We start from the raw sequence: 21086 nt of genomic DNA, 5'->3' as shown, positions 1-21086 counted from the left end.
CAAGAGCCAGGCCGTAAGACCAAAGGGGGAGGGATCCTCCATCACCACGGGACCCTGATGCAAAAGGCCCCGCTCCGCTGGCAGCCTCAGAGGGCCGTCCACGGAGAACCTGATTAAGTCCGCATACAAGGGGCGTCTGGGTCAATCCGGACCCACAAGGATCACCCGGTCCAGATGCTTTGCCACCCGGCCTAGCACTCTGCCCATCATGGGCCAGGGTGGGAACACGTAGAGAAGCTCCTGTGCCGGCCACTGCTGGAGAAGAGCATCGACGCCCAGAGATCGAGGGTCCCGTCCTCTGCTGAAGAACTGCGGCACTTGGCAACTGGCCGAAGATGCCATCAGATCCAGGCTCGGCTGGCCCCAGCGCTTCGTGATGTCCAAGAACGCCTGAGCCAACAGCTGCCACTCTCCGGGATCCAAAGTATGGCGACTGAAAAGTCCGCCTTGACATTCATGACTCCCGCAATGTGGGCCGCCGACAGCTGTTCCAGATTCGCTTCCGCCCACAGGCATAGCTTCATGGCCTCCTTGGCTAGAGGGACGCTCCTGGTACCTCCCTGGCAATTGACATAGGCCACAGTCGTAGCATTGTCTGACAGGACCCGTACTGGCCTCAGCACCAGGACCGGGGGAAACTCTAGAAGCGCCAACCGAATGGCTTGGAGTTCCAGGAGGTTAATAAACCACTTCGCCTCCGCAGGAGACCAGAGCCCCTGCGCTGTCCTTCCCAGGCAGTGGGCTCCCCAGCCCGTCAAACAGGCGTCCGTCGTGACGACAACCCACTCCGAGGTCGTGAGAGGCATCCCTGCGGACAGCTTGTCTGGCCTCAGCCACCAACTCAGCGCCTTGCGCACAACTGGATCCAAGGGAAGGCGAACAGCGTAATCCTCAGAAACTAGTGTCCACCGCCGCAGAAGAGAGTGCTATAGTGGTCTCATATGGGCCCTGGCCCAGGGCACTACCTCCATCGTGGCCGTCATGGAGCCCAAAAGCTGCACATAGTCCCAAGCCCGAAGTGTAGAGGATGCTAGGAACTGGTCCACCTGGGTCCGAAGCTTGACACTCCGGTTGTCTGGCAAGAACACTCTGCCCACTTGGGTGTCAAATCGAACTCCCAGATACTCCAGGGACTGAGTCGGGCTCAGCTGACTTTTCTCCCAGTTGACGATCCACCCCAGGGAGCTCCGAAGAGCAATAACCCTGTCCATAGCTCTCCCACACTCTGCATAAGAGGGGGCTCGGATCAGCCAGTCGTCTACATAGGGATGGACCTGCACTCCTTCCTTGCGGAGGTAAGCCGCGATGACCACCATTACTTTGGAGAAGGTCCGCGGAGCAGTAGCCAACCCGAACGGGAGGGCTCTGAACTGGAAGTGGTGGCCCAGGACTGCAAAGCGCAGGAAGCGCTGATGAGGCGGCCAGATGGGAATATGTAAGTAAGTTTCCTTGATGTCCAAGGATGCCAGGAATTCTCCTTTTTTCACCGCAGCTATTATGGAGCGGAGAGTCTCCATCCGGAAGTGCCGTATTTTCAAGGCCCGATTGACTCCCTTGAGGTCGAGAATAGGCTGAACAGAACCTCCCTTCTTTGGCACCACAAAGTAAATGGAGTAACGTCCCTTGCTAAGTTGATCTACTGGCACTGGGACCACCGCACCCAGGCGGATCAGGCTGTCCAAAGTCTGCTGCACTGCCACTGCTTTGACTGTAGACTTGCAGGGAGAGTTCACAAACCAGTCTCTCAAGGGCCGGTAGAACTCCAACTTGTAGCCGTCTCTGATGACTTCCAGAACCCAAGCGTCTGAAGTTACCCTGGTCCACTCTCCCAGAAACGAGGATAGCCGTCTTCCTATCTGCTCTGGGCCATGGACCAGTGCCCCGTCATTGGGTACGAGACCCTGGGGAGGGCCGGAGGACGAACCTCCGGGACGGCGGTCCCTGCGAAAGGAATGCTGCTTGGGGGAGAAGTTCCACTTGAAGGAAGAGGAGGTCAACTTGCCTGGGTGATACCGATGGGCTTCCTGAAATCGGCCCTTGGAGAAACCAGGGCGAGCACTGCCGGCCCGTGCCCTGACCTCTGGCAACCTCTTGCCCTTAGTTGTGCCGAGCTCCATCACAATCTTGTCCAGTTCGTCCCCAAAGAGCAGCTTGCCTTTAAAAGGCAACTTGGCTAGGCGAAATTTTGAGGCATGGTCAGCCGACCAGTGCTTAAGCCAGAGCCACCGCCGGGCAGAGACTGTCTGAGCCATACCTTTAGCCGAGGCTCTCAAGACATCATACAGCAAGTCTGCCAAGTAGGCCAAGCCCGACTCCAGGGCCGGGCAGTCCACCCTCAAGGAAGAATCCGAGGGGGAAGCCCGCTGCAAAACAGTCAGGCACGCCCTGGACACATAGGAGCTGCAAACCGAGGCTTGCAAACTCAGGGCGGCCGCCTCAAAGGCCAACTTTAAGGCCGCCTCCAAGCTCCTGTCCTGAGCGTCCTTTAGGGCAGTGCCACCTTCCACCGGCAGAGCCGTTTTCTTAGTCACCGCAGTGATAAAGAATCCACTGTAGGCCAAAGAAAGGCTTCCCGTTCCCCCTCTGGCAGAGGATATAGATGGGACATAGCCCTGGCTACTTTAAGGCTCGCTTCAGGAGAATCCCATTGTGCCGAAATTAAAGTCTGCATTGCTTCATGAACGTGGAAGGTTCTAGGCTGGTGCTTAGTTCCCAGCATAATGGCTGAGCCAGCTGAGGCTGAGAGAGGGCCTTCCTCCGGAGAGGAAATTTTCAAAATGCTCATGGCCTGCACTAACAGGTTGGGCAAATCCTCTGAGCGAAAAAGCCGCGCTGCAGAAGGGTCATCCGCTCCATCCGAGCGAGGATCAGTCTCCTCCAAAGAATCCCCTAAGGACCTTTGGGAGAACTCAGATACGCTGCCCTCATCCACATCAGAGGAGACAGAGTCCCCTAGGGCCTGGAGATCCACCCGAGGGCGCTTGATCATGGAGGTCTCATCACCCTTATCAGACAGGAGAGCAGGGGCAGCGTTTTGCATAAGAAAAGCCTGATGCAGCAGCAAAATGAACTCAGGGGAGAAACCCCCCAGTCTGTGCACTTCTGTAGCCTGGGCCACGGCCCTAGAGGCACTCTCAACCTGCGCTCCCAAGAGCGGGGGAGAGGCATGCTGCGCATCCAAAATGGCATCCAGCGCGACACTCCGCGAAGGAGCCGCGCGGGAAGAATGGCGCTTTAATTTTGCCGCCTTCTTACCGTCGCCCAAGTCAAGGGCGACCATAGGATTAACATCTCCCACCTCGAGGGTGGCCCAAGAAGAAGCCATCTGAACAGCGTGGCCGGCCAAAACCGGGAGGGCGGCCAGCGGGGGATGGGTGCCTAAGGTGGGAAGACCCGCCGCACCTGAGGAAAAACCGGGGAACTCTCCCGACTCCGAAAAGGGGCCTAAAAAGAGGCGTCTCTGCCTTTGAACTCCACGCTTCCCCGCTAGACACACGCACACGGTCCGGGGAGCGTCTTTTCGCGCCCTTGCCCTCCGACGCCATAAGCCACGAGGAGACCGTTCGGGGAACCCCCTGCCCACTATAAAAGGCAAAATTAGCTGCTTCTCGCTCCGAGCTGCAACGAATTGGTGTCCCAGTGAGCAGCTGCAATAGACGCCCTTTTTGGATGTGTAAAAAAGACGTTTTTTTTGTTTGTTTTTTCTCAACGGAGCCAGCGGGAGGGTGGAGAAAAGGAGGGACCTGGCACCACCAGGTTTGCACTTGCTCAGGAACAGCCCTCAACCCCAGGTACTCAACAAAACCTAAATGAATAGGCTTGGAGACCTAGCCAGAGCTGCTGCTGTGTGTGACCACCATCTGCTGAGATAGAGAACATACTGAGGAGTTTCCGGCAGCACATGACCACATATAGGGAGGCAAAAGATTGCTCTCTATCTCCACCTGCTGGTAGATGGACACAACCCACCAGTCTATGGATTGATCTGCTTGATGAAATGGAATAAAGACTTGACTTTATGATCAGGCCTATTTAGCAGTGCACTGCAGTTGATGCTGGTTTGGTCCCTTCTTATTCCTTTTGTTTTATGATTATTCATAGCTTTTGGTATTATTTGTTCTCAAATTTTCATTATCCTCCTTCCTGTACACATTAATTGATTTGATTACTTTATTTTTTGTCTATTAGATTGTAAGCTCTTTGAGCAGGGACTCTCTTTCTTCTATGTTTGTGCAGCGCTGCGTACGCCTTGTAGCGCTATAGAAATGCTAAATAGTAGTAGTAGTAGTATTTATTAACATTACTGTGAACTTCAGCTGCAACATCTTATCTTCCAGTGCAGTTACACAGTGGGCGAGTTGCTACCCTGTTTCCCCGAAAATAAGACCTAGTAGAGGTTTTGCTGAATTGCTAAATATAAGGCCTCCCCCGAAAGTAAGGCCTAGCAAAGTTTTTGTTTGGCCCCGATGGGTGCTCACTCTCTCCCCCCCCCAGAAGCTCACTATTTGGCAACTAGCCACCCAGTCCAGTTCCCATTAGTGTGGAGATAGTGATGGCGATAAGGTACTGTGTTGTGGTTTATTAGGGGAGGTTGTTTGTTTTTTTGTGTCCTTGTGAGAGCCGGACGTCTATAACACAAAGCAACGCATTCTTTTCCTCGTTCTTCCTCTATCAGGGGGCCATCGTTGGGATTTTTTTTTTGTATGTGTAATCGTTTGGTTCTCTAGTGTGGTGCATTTGGGTATGGCTTGTACCGTGTTTCGCCGAAAATAAGACATCCCCTGAAAATAAGACCTAGTGCAACTTTGGGAGCAAAAATTAATATAAGACACTGTCTTATTTTCGGGGAAACACAGTATGTCACTTCCTCACACATTATATTAGCACCAGTTGTTCCCCATTAGCTGCTCTCTATGTGTCAAGTCCCTTCTCTTCTCCATGTGCAGTTGCTGGTCATTGTACCCAGATGTCACCCTCTACTTCAAGGTACCACTCACTCCATGTCAATGTCTCCAGAGAAAGGAGTAAATGTTCTATGATTAGAGGGGCCTGAGGAGCTAACAGCTAAGTCTGCTTGCTCCTGGGTCATCACATGACTCCCAGGTTGGCTGTCATACTTGTTAAATCTTTGCTTGCTGTAATACCTTATTTCAGGCTATCCTTCAAAAGCCTTGGCTTGTTTACATTTTGCAGCCCTATATCAGCCACAGACACACACTATTCATATTTTGATTGCATCAACAATGGCATGCACATGGAAGTTCATTTTGAATGTGCCATTTTTTATTTAAAGGTCAGTGCTCAAGTGATTATGAAAACAAATATTTACCAAACATCAGCAAACATAAAAAACCCAGTTATCAGATGAATGTGATTGCTACAACACAAGAAAACAGAGTGTATTCTCCAATCTCAAGTAATTCTTTCTGTTTTTATCAGTTTTGCCACCCTTATATCATTTATTAGAGATTTGGTAGACCACCTTATTTGTGATAAAATTAATAGGAAAGGACCTCCATAATATTGATAAGATAGTAGACAGGTAATGAAGGGTTAAATGACTTGCCCAAGATCACAAGAAGCAGTAGTGGAATTTCATATCTGTCCCAAACCTTGCCTAATATTGGAATATACTTGTTTTTGACCCAAAGTAAAATTTCGCTATAAGAGGCTTCATGCACAGAATAGATATAATCTTAGTACTGTACATTCATTACTAAACATTAATCCTTGATGTTTAGAGTATATCAGGCTTATTTTCGAAAGAGAAGAGTGCCCAGGGTTTGCCGTGGCTAGCGACCCAAATTTTTGCATGCTGGTCGCTGATCATTGGTGATGAATGCGCTGAGCCCTGTTTAGCATGCATTAGCATGCTACTTGCACAAAGAGCCCTCAAGTTGCTTTGTTTCACGCGCTCGAGGGCTCTAATCATGGGGCGGTAGCAAACGCCGGTGCTAGTATGGCGCTAACAGCCTCTAGCGCCAGCGTTTGCTTTTGATCATGAGGGTGTAGGAGAGGCATCTGGTGGTGTTAACAACTTCTTGGATAGCAACAGAGGTGATGAAGTAGTAAGAGGAAGACCATCCACAGGTATGCTCAGTGGCAGCTAACAATGCTGAAGTTCCTCACACACTTTCAGGTTAGACTAACTCAGGGGCAGAACCACAGGTGGGCTCAGGCCCGCCCATAAGTGGTGCACCCCTCTCTCCTCTCCCTCCTCCAACCTATTGATCCACCCAAAAATTGTCTTCTGGCTATGCCACTGGACTAACTTTATACAAGTTTTTTATACAGATCACCTTTGAATCAATATAGCAGGCAATTACTGACCTAGCTAAAGTTGTAGTACCTTAATTAAATGGAATGGCCAGTAAAGTTAATGATTTACAAAGAAAACTGGAAATGGGTCTGCAAATGTGACACAATTGACTACTCGCTTAGACAAAGTGAAGCAGTAATATTTTATTTATTTGTTACATTTATATCCCACATTTTCCCACCAATTTGCAGGCTCAATGTGGCTTACATAATGCCGTAAAGGCGTTCGACAAGTCCGGTAGAGAAAGAAATAAAAGGTTATGTTGAGGTCGAATAGGTAGGTGCGATTCAGACACAATGGGGTTGAAAAGAGGGGAGGTTGTAAATTGTCCAGTCCTATCATTGGTTTAGCTGTGTTGCCGGATGTAGGGATTTATGTTGGGTCGGTAGGGTAAGCCTTTTTGAACAGGTCGGATTTTAGTGATTTCCTGAAGTTTAGTTTGTCATAGATTGTTTTCACAGCTTTTGGCATTCCATAGTTGTGTGCTTATATAGGAGAAGCTAGATGCATAGGTTGTTTTGTATTTGACACATTTGCAATTTGGGTAGTGGAGGTTTAGGTATGTTTGTAATGATCCAGTTCTGTTTCTGGTTGATAGATCTATAAGGTCTGTCATGTATCCTGGGGCTTCGCGTAGATAATTTTGTGGACCAGGGTGCAGATTTTAAAGATAATGCATTCTTTGATTGGGCGCCAAAGCAGTTTTTCTCGGAGGGTTTTAGCACTTTCAAATCGTGTTTAAACAGATCCATGTTGTGATGATTAAAGACTTTGGGAATATTTGTGGTAAAATGGAAAATTTTGAGAACATTATAAGTGGTAACATTTGGTTTTGAATGTTCCTCACTCTCAGTCCAATGGACCTGCTGTTTGGAGCATGTGTTGGAGGTGTTGAGTATACCAAAGGAGAAACTTCCATATTGTACAAGAGTTTATTATTTGCCTAGTAGGAATGGTAATCCTTCAATTTAGTCTGATTTGGAAAATGACCAGGCTTTTTGATATTGATAATTCTTTGTATGTTGTAGAAGCTTCAATATATTGTTTCCTACTGTACTCTACTAGAGATCTTTGCAGTAATACATGATAGAGACTGGGTTCTAAAACTGATTTTTGTAATCATCAAAATTATTCTGTAATAAGAGGAGGTCTACCCTGATGTATTTAAGGAAACTAAGCAGCAGCAGGAGCAAATCTTGCTACTGCACCCTGGGGGATTTGTTTTTTCGTCACTTCTTATGTAAATGTTAGTAAAGTATCAATCTCAGATATATGTTTTCTTTATACCATCTCAATTGTCAGCATTCTTAGCTGTCAAAAGGGTATGTTCTGGATTGGAGTCAATTCCTGAAATTGTTACTGAGTAAATATCTCTTAAATATTTACCTCTTGATTCTACATGATGTTTAGAAAAAACAGTACCCCAACATTTTCCCAAAAAATTCAAAACATCCTATTGCAGTCAAAATTTCTGCTTGAAATTCAAGACATTTCTGGGTACTTTATTTTTCAACAGGATGGAGCTCCAGCGCATCAAGCTCACAAACAGATGAGCTCTTAATTAATGAACCTCAGTGGTGTCAAAGACTTCGTGAATGTATCAAGGTTGAAGGAGGATACTTTGAACACAAATTATGAATTAACCAATAAAAAAATCATTATACTAATGTATTTTCAAAGGTCATACTAAATGTTTAAATAATTGCAAAGTATTCTGAATTACATAAGGGGTCCAGTTTTTTCAGACCCCGTGTATACAGGTTACACACAGTTGGGCACAGACCCCAGATGCATGCATATACTAATTAGTCAATTATTAACAACCAATTACTGGGGTTAATTGGCAAAATTTGCAGTTACACACACATTTGCCTGTGCAGTATTCTATAACACTGTGCACCCATACTGCCTTATGTGAAACTCAAAAGGGAGCATGGCCATAGGAGAGACACAGGCATTGTTATAGAATACCACGGTTATGCGCCCAGCTTGCAAGCCAGGATTTACATCAAGTTTCAACAGGTATACATCCTCATGCCCAAAGTTGGGCCTGGAGCACCCTCTGATTTTTCATGGTGATAAAATTTGAACGCCATTTATAGAATTTACCCTTTAGTGTCCCAAGTTTAAGTGTATGCTTGACTATGGCTATTTACTTAATTCTATATTTTTCCTTTGGTGTTCTTGAAGCAAGCACATTTTTACCACCTTAAACTAGGTGCCCAGTTAAAAATTTCTTTTCACAATGCATACAACTAAAACCTAGTTTGATAAGCACCTTATACCTGGAATAGACTTCCTGGACCTATACGTCTAGCTCCATCTCTACCTGTTTTCAAATCTATGCTGAAAACCCACCTTTTCACTGCTGCTTTTTAGCTCCCACTAATTCCCTCACCCGTAACTGTCTTGTCTGTCTGTATTATTTAGATTGTAAGCTCTTTTGAGCAAGAACTATCTCTTTGTATCAGGTGTTCAGCGCTACGTGCATATGGTAGCGCTATACAAATGCTAATAATAATAATACATCTGATTACAAAGTGAAATTTGTGTGCAAGTATGAAATTATGGTTACAGCAGAAGCCAGTTTCATACATTTTATAACAAATAAAGAAACCCAGTAGAAATGAAATCTTATAATTTGTTAATTTTTATGTCATACATGAGTTGCAACATACTCAGCTATTTGTTCTTCAGGTTAAATTATACATACCTGTAAGTGTTTTACTATATTTACAACCTCTCTGGTAGAATAGGGATAAGTAATAATTCCCTGGTCTGCCATGTGCCTCAGCTCTCCAAAAGCAGCAACTAACTTCTGTAAGACTGCCTCTGGGACATCAGGACCATACCGTCTAAGCATTGCAAGTTCAGACTGTGGCACAGGGTTATCCACTGCATGGCAGCTAAAAATATCACCTGTAAACACAAATGCATATCATAAATGTGGGCTCAGCAACAATGAACTAAAATCCTTCATGGGAATAATTTTATAAGGACTTGATTATGTAAAAGAATGTTTTAAGACACTTAAGTAATCTGTTATAAAATTGCCTGAGCTATATGCGTATTACAGGGGGTGCAGAGAAATCATAGCAGCTACTTTTATGCAATTTCCCCCTAATTTTATAAAAGTCTCCAAAGCCTGTGTGGGCAAATTTGAGTGCATGCCTGATTTGCATGCACAATTTAATTGAACAAGCCCATTAGTGCCAATAATTAGCTTTTTAACAAGCAATTATTGGCACTAATTAGATTTAATTGGCATTTATGTGTGTACATTTTGGCGTGGTATCCATGCCTAAACTGTATGTAGAATCTGAAAAAGGGGGTGCAGAAATGGGAGGGGCATAGGCCTAACGGGGGTATTTCTATCTACTTATCTATCTACTTATTTCTATAGTGCCACAAGGCATACGCAGCGCTGCACACCACACATAGACAGTCCCTGCTCAAAGAGCTTACAATCTAGATATTTCTAAAATGAATGCACGTTGTTACAGAATAATGGGAATATGTGCCTAATGTAGGTGCGTACATTTACACCACGTTTCAGTTGGTGCAAATGGCCATGCCTAAAGTTAGGCGTGATTCCTGGGTGTAAGAGCTATTCTATAATCTGCATCTAAGTGCTTTTTTCAGCGCTGATTTTTTTGGCGCCACATACAGAATCTACACATTACCAGGGGTGGAAGAAGAAGAGACAGAAAACTGGGAGCATAGGGGCAAGATTGACACTTATGCATGTAGTTTATAAACATGCCAATTCTTACTGGAATATACATGCATATAATTATACTTGCCTTGAAGCAGGTGTAAACATGTGAACCGTCTTTCCTTAGAATAACTGTATAAAGGCACCCAGTCTCATATGTAGCCTTTATAGAATAGGCAAAACACATGTGACTATTTGTCTTGGCAACCTAGGTACCTTGCTATAAACTTATCCTCTATTTGAGCAACAATAATCTAAGGAGGTAATTTTATGCAGCTTTTTCTGTGGATAAATCCTAATTTACATACAGAAAAAGCTATTATAAAATTGTGTGCTCCAATACGTGCATAGAAAGTACATGCACGGAATGTGTGCACTTACTTTGACATAATCTATACATGTGCATTCCTGGAGACATAGGATGCAGGTCAGAATTAAAGTATAGGCAAAACAGGTACATGCCTAGGATCAAAACATTTAGGAATGGCACTCTCAGAAACAGTAATTCAACAGCAACCAAAGTAGACTTTTGCCCTGATAAGTCAGTTTCCGGAAGAAAGCTGACTGGGGGTATGCTGCCCAAAAAAACGTTTGTCTGTTCTCCCTGTGCATTGTATTCCAACCAGCTGGAGTTGGTGATTGGTGCTTCTTGCCTCCTCCTCTGCCAATTTTCCTCTGCAGTTAGAATCATGTAGGGTCCCATTTATTGAAATTTTAAAATGTATTTATGTTACTATAGGGGGCCTAACATACTTGTTTGCCCAGAATCCACCAAAAAGTTAGTCTTGCCTGATAGCATGGATGAAGTGGAGGTGGACTTGTGAAGTACATGTACATTTTCTAACATATTCATGTAAATGCACAAATTTACATATTTTTTGGAGCAAGTATAAATTGGTATGGAGGCATTTGTTCATCATTGGGGCTTGTTCTAAGCATCTACTAGGAATGTACATGGTAAAAAGTTTCAGCTTGTTTCTTTTTTTGATCACTCAGTCATTTGGTTCATTTTTGGATACCATATGATTTCTTTCATTCCTTTCTATTAAAGTCAATGGAGCAAGCAATTTGTACTATAACACTGGGGGGTTTCCATCCATTTTCAATAAAATTGGAATGGAAGAGTAGCTTGGTGGTTAGAAGCCAATGTTCAAATCCCACTGAAATGCTATTGCCTCAGGTAGAAACGTAGGGCCCTGTTTACTAAGCCGCGTTAGTGTTTTTAACGCACATTAACCATGTACACGCGTTAACTGTGTACATGCCTACAATATCCCTATAGGTGCCTACACGGTTAGCGTGCGCGTTAATTGTAGGCGGGTTAAAAATGCTAACGTGCCTTAGTAAACAGGGCCCTTAGAATAATTTTTAAAATGTTTTTTTAATTAAAACCATTTACATACCCTTCATTACTGATAGTTCTAAGCAGTATTGCAAAACACACAAAAAATACTAAAATAATATAAAAATGAACAGTTAAAAACAAATATATAATAATAAAAGCAAGATATAATAAATATAGTAGATAAAATAAATATACTTAGGACAGTTAACCTAATCACAGATCTTGGTAAAACATAAATAAGATATCTTTCCTGCAAAATTCCTGAAGCAAAACAGTAAGTATTCAACCTTTTTCTTCTTCTATTGGAAAGATATTGATTAAATCCAAATATTTGGTGGTAGGCATCTGCAGTGGTGTCGCGAGGGCAGCTGACACCTAGGGCGGGTCGCCGCGGCGCACCCTCCCCCCCCTGAGAACATACCTGGAAGGTGGTGAGGGGCGGGCGGGAGAGCCAATCCGCCAAGTGCACGCCGCTGGGGGGAAGTAACCTGTTCCGGGGCAGAGAGAGCAAGGAACCAGCGAGGTGCCGACATCCCCTAGCGGCGTGCACCCGGGGCGGACCGCCCCACCGCCCCCCCCCTTCCTACACCACTGGGCATCTGTAAAAGAGGCAAGAGTACTACAAGAGCATGAGATCCCATAGCACCAAAAGAGGGGCAAAGGATACTAAGGTTCTCATTTTCAAAGCACATAAGACATACAAAGTCACATGGACTGGCATTTTCGACATGACGTCTAAGTCCAACTTTGGTCGTTTTGCTAAAAACATCCAAAATTCAAGTGGGGAATATAGCCATTTTCGAAACAGCAAAATGTCTTATCTTTTTCTGCTCTTTCTGGTCAATTTTCGAGAAAAAAATGTCAAAGTGAAACAAGCACAAAATCAAGCCATTGGGATGTAGGAGGAGCTAGAATCCTTATTAGACTGGCCACACAGACATCCCAAGAGAGCAGGGGGCACTGCAGTGGACTTCACCTAAAAGCTCCCAGGTACGCATCTCACCCTTACCCCCTTATATTGTATGAGGAGCCCTCCAAAATCTTACTTTACCCAACTATACACTACCACAATAGCTCTTATGTCTACAAGTGCCACCTATATGTAGGTACAGTAGGGTGTTTTTTTTTGGGGGGGGGGGGGGTTGGGGGGTTTGCACATTCCACAAGTGTAACAGAGTGGATTATGGGCCTTGGTCCTCTTCTCTACAGTTTACTGCATCGACCACTAGGTGCCTCCAACATTCTCATGGCCTCCTTGGGATACGCCCTCGAAGCAGCGGGTTTCCGAGTATTGATATACGCGGACGATATCACCGTACTAATTCCAACCAATGACAACATTCAAGCAATAAAACAATGCATAGAGGACTGTACCACTCTAATTACTGTATGGATGACCAAAAACCAACTAAACTGTGAAAAAAATAAAGTTTTTCTGGCAAGCCACAACACAACTATAGAACAAAACAGTTCCTTCATAGTGAATGATCTACCCTACAAACTAGAACCATCCCTCAAAATCCTGGGCATTACAATAGACCAAATCTTATCCTCGGAAATACAGGTAAATAGGACAATCAGAACTTGCTTCTTCCAAATGCACAACCTCAGACGAATAAGGAAATACTTTACTCAAGAACACTTCAGACTCATAACACAGGCTCTGATTCTAACCAAACTAGACCATAGCAATATAATCTACTTAAACTGCACTAAAAACCTGATATGCAAACTACAGACAACACAAAACACAGCCAAAAGACTCATCTATAGACTGAAAAAATTTGACAGGGTCTCACCTATATGTTCAGCTGCACTGGCTACCTGTAGAGGCCAAAATTGTCTTCAAACTGTTGTTTCGTCATCAAAATCATTCAGGGTTATGCCCCCTCATACATGTTTTCTTTAATCTCAACTCTGCACTCAGGCTATAGGACAAGAAACTCTCTTAAATTATCCTTCCCATCCTTCAAAGAATTCCACTGCAAGAGACCTTTCTCAAGCCTATTCTTTTACCAAGCCGCCAAACTCTGGAACTTCCTACCAACACCTGTGCTCAACATCAACTGCTACACCCAATTCCATAAAGCCTTAAAATCTGTATTATTCAAGAAATATGTACTGACAAAATCTTCATAAAACTCTTTCCAATGTGACACTTTAAATATGTCTAATGCTAAACTGAAGTTCCTTTCTCTACAATAGTGCATTAGACACGACCAATTATACATGTTATCTTAAAAACCTATTGCTTGTACATTTGCATCAGACTAATGATAATGCATTTCCCACTAAATAATGATGTTCCTTTTACCGTACTATTTAACTGTCATCTCAGTGTAATGTTATTGTCCTATCTGCACTATAATCTGCTATGTAACTGACATCCCAGTGTAATATTGTTGATCTCCTCACTCTGTAATGTGCTCCAAACCTCCCGATGTGTGAGCGGAATATAAGCCCCTGGAAAGTAAAGTAAAGTGAATATTCACTAGGCAGGAAAACACAAGACACCCCTCCCGCAATCAAGGAGCCCATGGGACCCATAGGAGCCAAATTCTTCATTAGGAACCAAATGCTGATCCAATGGACTCCTCTAGGGACTTGTTATGTTTTTTGCAGTCCAGAGGATAACTATTCACTGGTTTGTGCCTTGACTGTATCATGCTTGTGTCTTCAATTGTGAGCCTGTAGCTTGTACTCCAAAGAGTCATGGGTCTAGGCCCTAAAAAGCAAACATATGTGTTGTTTCCTGGCTCCGTAGACAATAGTGGATACCAAAAAGAATTTTCAGCTCAATCAGAATCTGTATCCATTCGGTTATTTCAGAGGTATACTAACAAAAATGGCTTTATCCACTGCATTTGACCATTAGTCCAAATTGCAAGAAGCATGATCCAATTTCTTTGTTTTAGAACCCCAAGCACTGCTCTAGAATTAGAATCACCTTGTCTAATCAGAGTTAGTAACATTATTGGTCACTATTAAAAGTCACTATCAACATTCCTTCCTTTTGATGTATGTGTGAGTGTGACTAATTGTTGCTCTATCACCTGTAGAACAAATTGGAATTAAACTGATATTAAGGGTGACACAAGGGGAGAGGACAGAAAGATGTACACAGAGACATGCTGATTTTTATAAAATCAGTTTCCCTCTTAAGATATTCTAAAAATGATAATACATTGCAGACCCCAAATAATGCAGCTCAGTATAATGTGAGATCACTTATAATGCAGTCTGGGGTTTTTTCCTTTGCTATTACATATTGAACTGTAGACTCACTATAACATGGACTCACTTATAACATGGTGAAATATCTTGAACTCCAAAATCATTGCTGTTTGGAGCCTAAAAAGCAGTATTGCCCAATTATCTACAATGCTACTGTTTGAAATTCATACTTTTAAAATCTTGCATAGTACACGTATATTTTATATTACACATTACCAGGGATTTATATTCCACTCACACCAAGATTTATGGTTTGGAGCAGATTACAACTAAATTAACTAGAAACAAATAACTGGGAATTACAAAATAATATCAAAGTAGGTAAAACAAACAGAAATCATCTTACAAGAACAAATTTCCTAAATAGTCAATCTGTAAAAAAAAAAAAATAAGTTAAACTGAAATATATGAAAATCAGTGAAATACTGTGAATCCACACTTGTATGAAGAAAAGGAGCAACTGGTGAGAGAAATCTATGTTTACATTGTAAAATGGAGGAGTGGCCTAGTGGTTAGGGTGGTGGACTTTGGTCCTGGGGAACTGAGTTCGATTCCCAGCACAAGCAGCTCCTTGTGACTCTGGGCAAGTCACTTAACCCTCCATTGCCCGCCGCATAGAGCCTGCCATGAGTGGGAAAGTGTGGGGTACAAATGTGTAAAAAAAAAAAAAAAAAAATGCAAATTACTTACCTAATGCCCCAAAGAAATCATTACCCAGGAAAGGAAATCCAGGTCTGTTAGCCAAAACCATCATCCGGAAATCAGAATGAATTGCAATCACATTTTTTCTACCTTTAACAGAGTCAGGGTCTGAAAACAAAAAAAGTTTATTACATATGTTTATAAATAACAAAACAAAAAAAAAAGACTCTGCTATGCTTATTATAGATATACCAATGCAAACCATATGATCTGTATAGTGCATACCAGTTGAATACAGCACTATACAAAAAAAAAAAACAAGGATCAATAATACCATGTAAAAAAAATAGCTATCTGAAATGAACAATGATATAAATATGGAAATACAGGAACAATTAATAATTTTCAAAAATAGCTATCTGAAATGAACAATGATATAAATATGGAAATACAGGAACAATTAATAATTTTCAAAAATAGGAAGGAAAAGACCTCATAAAGACCAAGATCGACAATATTTAGGCTCTCATAGAGTGCTGCCACTTTTTAATGTGATCGATCAACAAGTAATCATTGGTCATGAAAAACCTCCCAAAGAAAATCCTGCTTAGTAGATTCAATAATATGCAATACTTTAATTGTCCTTAACAATATCTACCAAACAATTATAATAGTGCAAAATGAAAGAAAGTACTTAACTTTAGGCGCACAGCAAAATAACTTGGCTGTTTACTTGACTGTTGTCAATTGTACAATTCTGCTGGATCGAAGATTTAGCTACCCAGTCTTCAAAGTCAATGAAGGCAATGGTTTTTAACTGTTGTATAGCACTTAAATTTTCTCCGCATTGAGGCGAGAGGTTGTTTGGTAGATATTATTAAGGACAATTAAAGTTTTGCATATTATTGAATCTACTAATCTACTATTATTGCTCATTTCATACAGCACTATACAGCCACACATACTAGACAAAGCCTTACTTACTTGGAGTTTATAATCTAAGTACAGTCAGACACATAGGGCATATAACCAAAAACAGACAGACATTTCTGGGTTGAACAGAAAGGTTATAACTGAGAAGATTTAACAGTTAAACAAGTTTAAATTGAGATAGGTCTGAAACCCTTTTAAAGCAGAACTCTAGTTATACCAGTTGGTCCTGCTCAGCCTTTCCTTGTATTGAGTGACATACTGTTTTATTGCGAAGTCTTCCCACTCTTGTACATTTTCCAAATTTTGCTGCCTAAAAATACAATCCAAAATGTACTAAAACAGGAATGTGTTTCACCAGTCTATACAATATCCTTTCAGCATGAAAGAACAATTATAGAAATATGCCAAAAGTGAAGGAGTATCCTAATGGTTAGTGCAGTGAGCTGACATTCTGGGGAACTGGGTCCGATTACCACTGCAGCTCCTTGTGACCCTCGGCAAGGCACTTAACCCTCTACTGCCCCAGGTACAAAAACCAAACACCTTAAGATTGTGAGCCCACTAGGGACAGAATGTACCTGCTTATAATGTGTACAGCACAATGTAAGTCTAGTAGCACTATAGAACTGATAAGTAGCACTAGTAGTAAAAGTTAAGTAAGATTAAACAACCAAAAAGTCTTGACTGCATATGTTTTCATTTCCTTTGAACATAAACTTAAATTAGCTCATTTTATGACAACTGCCTTAACAAGGCCCATAATAAATTAAACAGAGCTTGTGTTCGCTCGCAGTAGCTGGACCAATTCAAATACTCCTGGATGAAGAATTAAACTGCTTCCTTCAGCTGAAGTTAATCTGAAGCAAAGGTCTAAACATGCTGAACACAAAAACTGCTCAAAGAACTCCAGGTTATTCAAAGGTACAGATTGGGAGATAAGGTTATAAAGCAAATATGGTTATCTATTGAATCACTGGCAGGTCCATCATTGTAAAATGGAGAACCGTTTGGTACCACAATCCTGTCTCTAACAAGCCATTCCACTAATGATAGTAACCATGGGTTAAGAAACTGCTGAGGAAGGTTATTGTGAGGCCTATGATTCCTCTAAGAGAATTAGTCTCTGGATGAGACTAGCAAAAATGTTGATGGTTCAACATCTTCAAGATCACTCCACAAATGAGGTAGCTATGGGAAGGTTTCAAGATAATCTATTGCTGAAGAAAAGCTATATGGTGTGCCACATAACTTTTGTGGAAAACTAATACTTATGGGACACTGCACACAGGCAGGAGAACATTTTGTGGTCTGATAAGATCACAGTAAAACCTTCTGGTCTCAAAGCTAAGCAATATGTATGGCATAAAGCAATATGTATGGCATAAAACAAATAACACCCTGTTGACACCTTCTCAACAAGAAAGCACGATGGTAGCAGATTTTGTAAAATACAGCAGAGTGGATTGTGGGAGGGTTAAAGATTAGAGATCATGTGTCCCTTGTGCTTAGCACCCTCCATTGGCTCCTGATGACCTTTCATATTAGCTTTACATATTTAGAAATAATATTCAACGTTTGGTTTGGCCTAGGTCTGGGTTATCTGGTTAATAAATTGGAGGCATATGTAACACAATGCCAGTTCCATTCAACTGGGGAAGGAAGGAGGGACTGTTGGCAATTCTATAAATGGTGGAGGCACCGCTGGAAAGTACTCAGGGGAGGTCCTTTCTAGTATCAGATCTCAATTGGTGAATGTCTTGCTAGATGAAATAAGACTCTACTGATTATTTGCAATTTTGCTGCCTTCCATGAATACATGGTTACTTTGGCAGGCTTCTATGATGTGATGAGCAGAATTGACAAGGGTGAAGGGGCTATAGAGAGGAAGTGTTTTTATGTTAATAAGGGGGTTTTCTTGCAATAAGGGGCAAATAGGGGTGGGAAGGGAACATACTGCAAATTGTTTTGGGTTGTTAAAGGTAAGCAATATACTAACTGAAGTAAAAAATAACTTATACGGATACTCAGTAGCAGTAGAAGAAAGGAAGATTAAAGAGACAGCGGATGGTGCAAAATACAGACATATCCTGGAGGAAAACCTATTCCAGTCTGCCATAGACCTGGGACTGACAATATGATTGACCGAAAAGGATGACAGTGATCCTAAACAGAAAACAAAGCAACAATGCAGCTCAGCAAGAAGAAAGTGAATTCCTAGAGTGGGTCCAGTCGAAGTCCAGCCCTATATCTAATAGAAATTCTGTGGTAAGACTTGGACGATCAACACCCAACTTGACAGAGCAAGTGCTGAAACAGGATCTGTTACTATGGGGAGGAAACCTACACTAGTATTACCTGGTGAGCCATGGAGGGGCACAAATTGAAAGGGGCGCCAAACTTTTCCTGAGGACGTCCTCGCAGGACGTCCCAGTGAAGGGGTGGGGAAACCTGTATTATCGAAACAAGATGGGCGGCCATCTTTCGTTTCAATAATATGGTCGGGGACGCCCAAATCGCGAAATTTAGGTGGACCTTAGAGATGGTCGTCCCCGATTTTCGGCGATAATGGAAACCGAGGACGCTCATCTCAGAAATGACCAAATCCAAGCCCTTTGGTTGTGGGAGATGCCAGCACTCGTAGTGCACTGGTCCCCCTGACATGCCAGGACACCAACCGGGCACCCTAGGGGATACTGCAGTGGACTTCATGAATTGCTCCCAGGTGCATAGCTCCCTTACCTTGTGTGTTGAGCCCCCCAAAACCCACTCTGCACAACTGTAGACCACTACCATAGAACTTATGGGTGAAGGGGGGCACCTACATGCGAGTACAGTGGGTTTCTGGTGGGTTTTGAAGGGCTCACAGTTACCACCACAAATGTAACGGGAGGGGGGTGGGCCTGGGTCCGCCTGCCTGAAGTGCACTGCACTCACTAAAACTGCTCCAGGGACCTCCATACTGCTGTCATGGAGCTGGGTATGACATTTGAGGCTGGCATAGAGGCTGGAAAAATATTTTTAAAATTTGTTTTGAGGGTGAGAGGGGGTTAGTGACCACTGGGGAAGTAAGGGGAGGTCATCACCGATTCCCACCGGTGGTCATTTATGGCACATTTTTGTGGCTTGGTCGTAAGAAAAAAAGGACCAGGTAAAGTTGTCCAAGTATTTTCCATTATTGGTCAAGGACACCCATGTGTTAGGCATGCCCCAGTCCCAACTTTGCTATGCCTCCAACACGCCCCCATGAACTTTGGTCGTCCCCGCGACGGAAAGCAGTTGAGGACGCCCAAAATCGGCTTTTGATTATGCTGATTTGGGCAACCCTGTGAGAAGGACACCCAACTTCCGATTTGTGTCAAAAGATGGGCGCCCTTCTTTTTCGAAAATAAGCCAGATTGTGTTCAAACTTGGGATAAGTTGGAATTGTGGTTAAATGAATGATTTCAATGTAGAATGTATTACTCTGCTCATCCAACAAAAGCAGTTTATAGTATAGTTTAGCAGTCTATCACTGTTTAAAGCAGTTTGAGCCTAGCAGAGAAGTTATTAAAGTCACTGTTTAGTGTTTGAGACCCTTCCACCCAACCCAGACTTAAACTCTGCTTTATAGGGTTTTCACCCAATTAAATGTTTAGAAATTTTAATTGGGGAATCTACATCAGCTAGTAATTAGCTTTTAGAAATAGTATCTTTAGGTCATTGAGATAAAATAGTATAACTAAAAAGCTTTATTTTAGTTTACATACCCTTACTCCCTTAGTAAACTTAATTACCAGCCCACCACTATGAAAATGCAGCTAGTAGTCCAGTAGCTAGATTGAGGCTAACCAGTCTTTTGCATTATCATATGTATGATTTTCTCCCATTTGGTGATAGGTTAAATGTGTGCATTTGGAATGAGTCCAATCTCTGGAGGCTAGAGCAGAAGATTTGGAGGAGCTAAGATATACAAAAGGTATACAGAGGAGACCTTCAGGGACTTAGTAGAGAGGTCCCACCTCCAGTATGGAAGTCTCTGTGTGGCCTTGAAGGAGAAAGTGGAGACAAACAAAGCAGATCAATCAGCGATATGGTTCAAAACTTTATTTTCAGAGATTTGCCCGACACAGACTGTGTTTCGCCCACAAGGGCTGCGTCAGGGGCTAATAGTCCAAGCAGGACATGAGATTGAAACGTAAAAAACCAGCAGGGTGCTTTCCTCAGTCAAGATGAGGACATCAGCTCAATGCACAGGGTAAGTCTCTGGTCGCATCTCTCAGCTTGCCATCTTGTTTCTTGAAGGAGAAAGGCCACCTGAAAGGAGACCATCATCTTCATGTCGCTGGAAGTGATCCTATATCGAAGGACCTGCCTTCTAAAGGCATGTGCTCAGGACAAAATGTTAGGACTGCTATTATAGTTGATGATTTGGTCATTAGGATGTACATAGCTGGATGGCTGGTGGACATGAAGATCACTTGGTCACTTGCCTGCCTAGATAACATTTTACATCCAAAAAAATCAATCCCTCAAAATGGTTACAGGGGCATTTACCAAAAATACTTCCTCAGTGATACTACGTAATATTAAATAATACTAAATACATTTGTGTAAAAAACTGGACCCACAACTGAGGGGAAGAAGAAAACTTTTTACCCCTGAACGTCAACATGGAAACTTCAGGAAATAACGACCAAATTTCGGATTCAGATAAGTCCGCTCCTGACAGTCTTTATTTTTCCAGTACATATTTATCTGCTTCTGTGTTTGGTTACAGTGATTTGAGTAGCAGTTTAGGGGTAAAAAGTTTTCTTCCCCTCAGCAGCGGGTCCAGTTATTTACACAGGTATTTACTAAAGAAAATAGCAATATTAATTTAATTTATAGTTTTCACTTTAAGTTTTCTAATAGTGTATTCA

At 42.8% G+C, this 21086-nt stretch overlaps 1 protein-coding gene across 1 annotated transcript in view; it reads right to left on the bottom strand.

The window, feature by feature from the left end:
• The window catches only part of VWA8 (von Willebrand factor A domain containing 8), a 483817-nt gene that overhangs the window by 223053 nt on the left and 239678 nt on the right, over positions 1 to 21086 (bottom strand). The window contains exons 24-25 of the mRNA XM_030200545.1: positions 15304 to 15423; positions 9033 to 9238 (exon numbers count right to left, since the gene is read on the bottom strand). Coding sequence (XP_030056405.1) covers positions 9033 to 9238; positions 15304 to 15423 — 326 coding nt within the window. The remainder of the gene's footprint in view (positions 1 to 9032; positions 9239 to 15303; positions 15424 to 21086) is intronic.

The sequence above is a fragment of the Microcaecilia unicolor genome, chromosome 4 (assembly GCF_901765095.1).
Source record: "Microcaecilia unicolor chromosome 4, aMicUni1.1, whole genome shotgun sequence".
In the NCBI taxonomy this organism is placed as follows: domain Eukaryota; kingdom Metazoa; phylum Chordata; class Amphibia; order Gymnophiona; family Siphonopidae; genus Microcaecilia; species Microcaecilia unicolor.
Note: the sequence above shows the minus strand (reverse complement) of the source record. Positions and strands in the feature narration are given on the sequence as shown.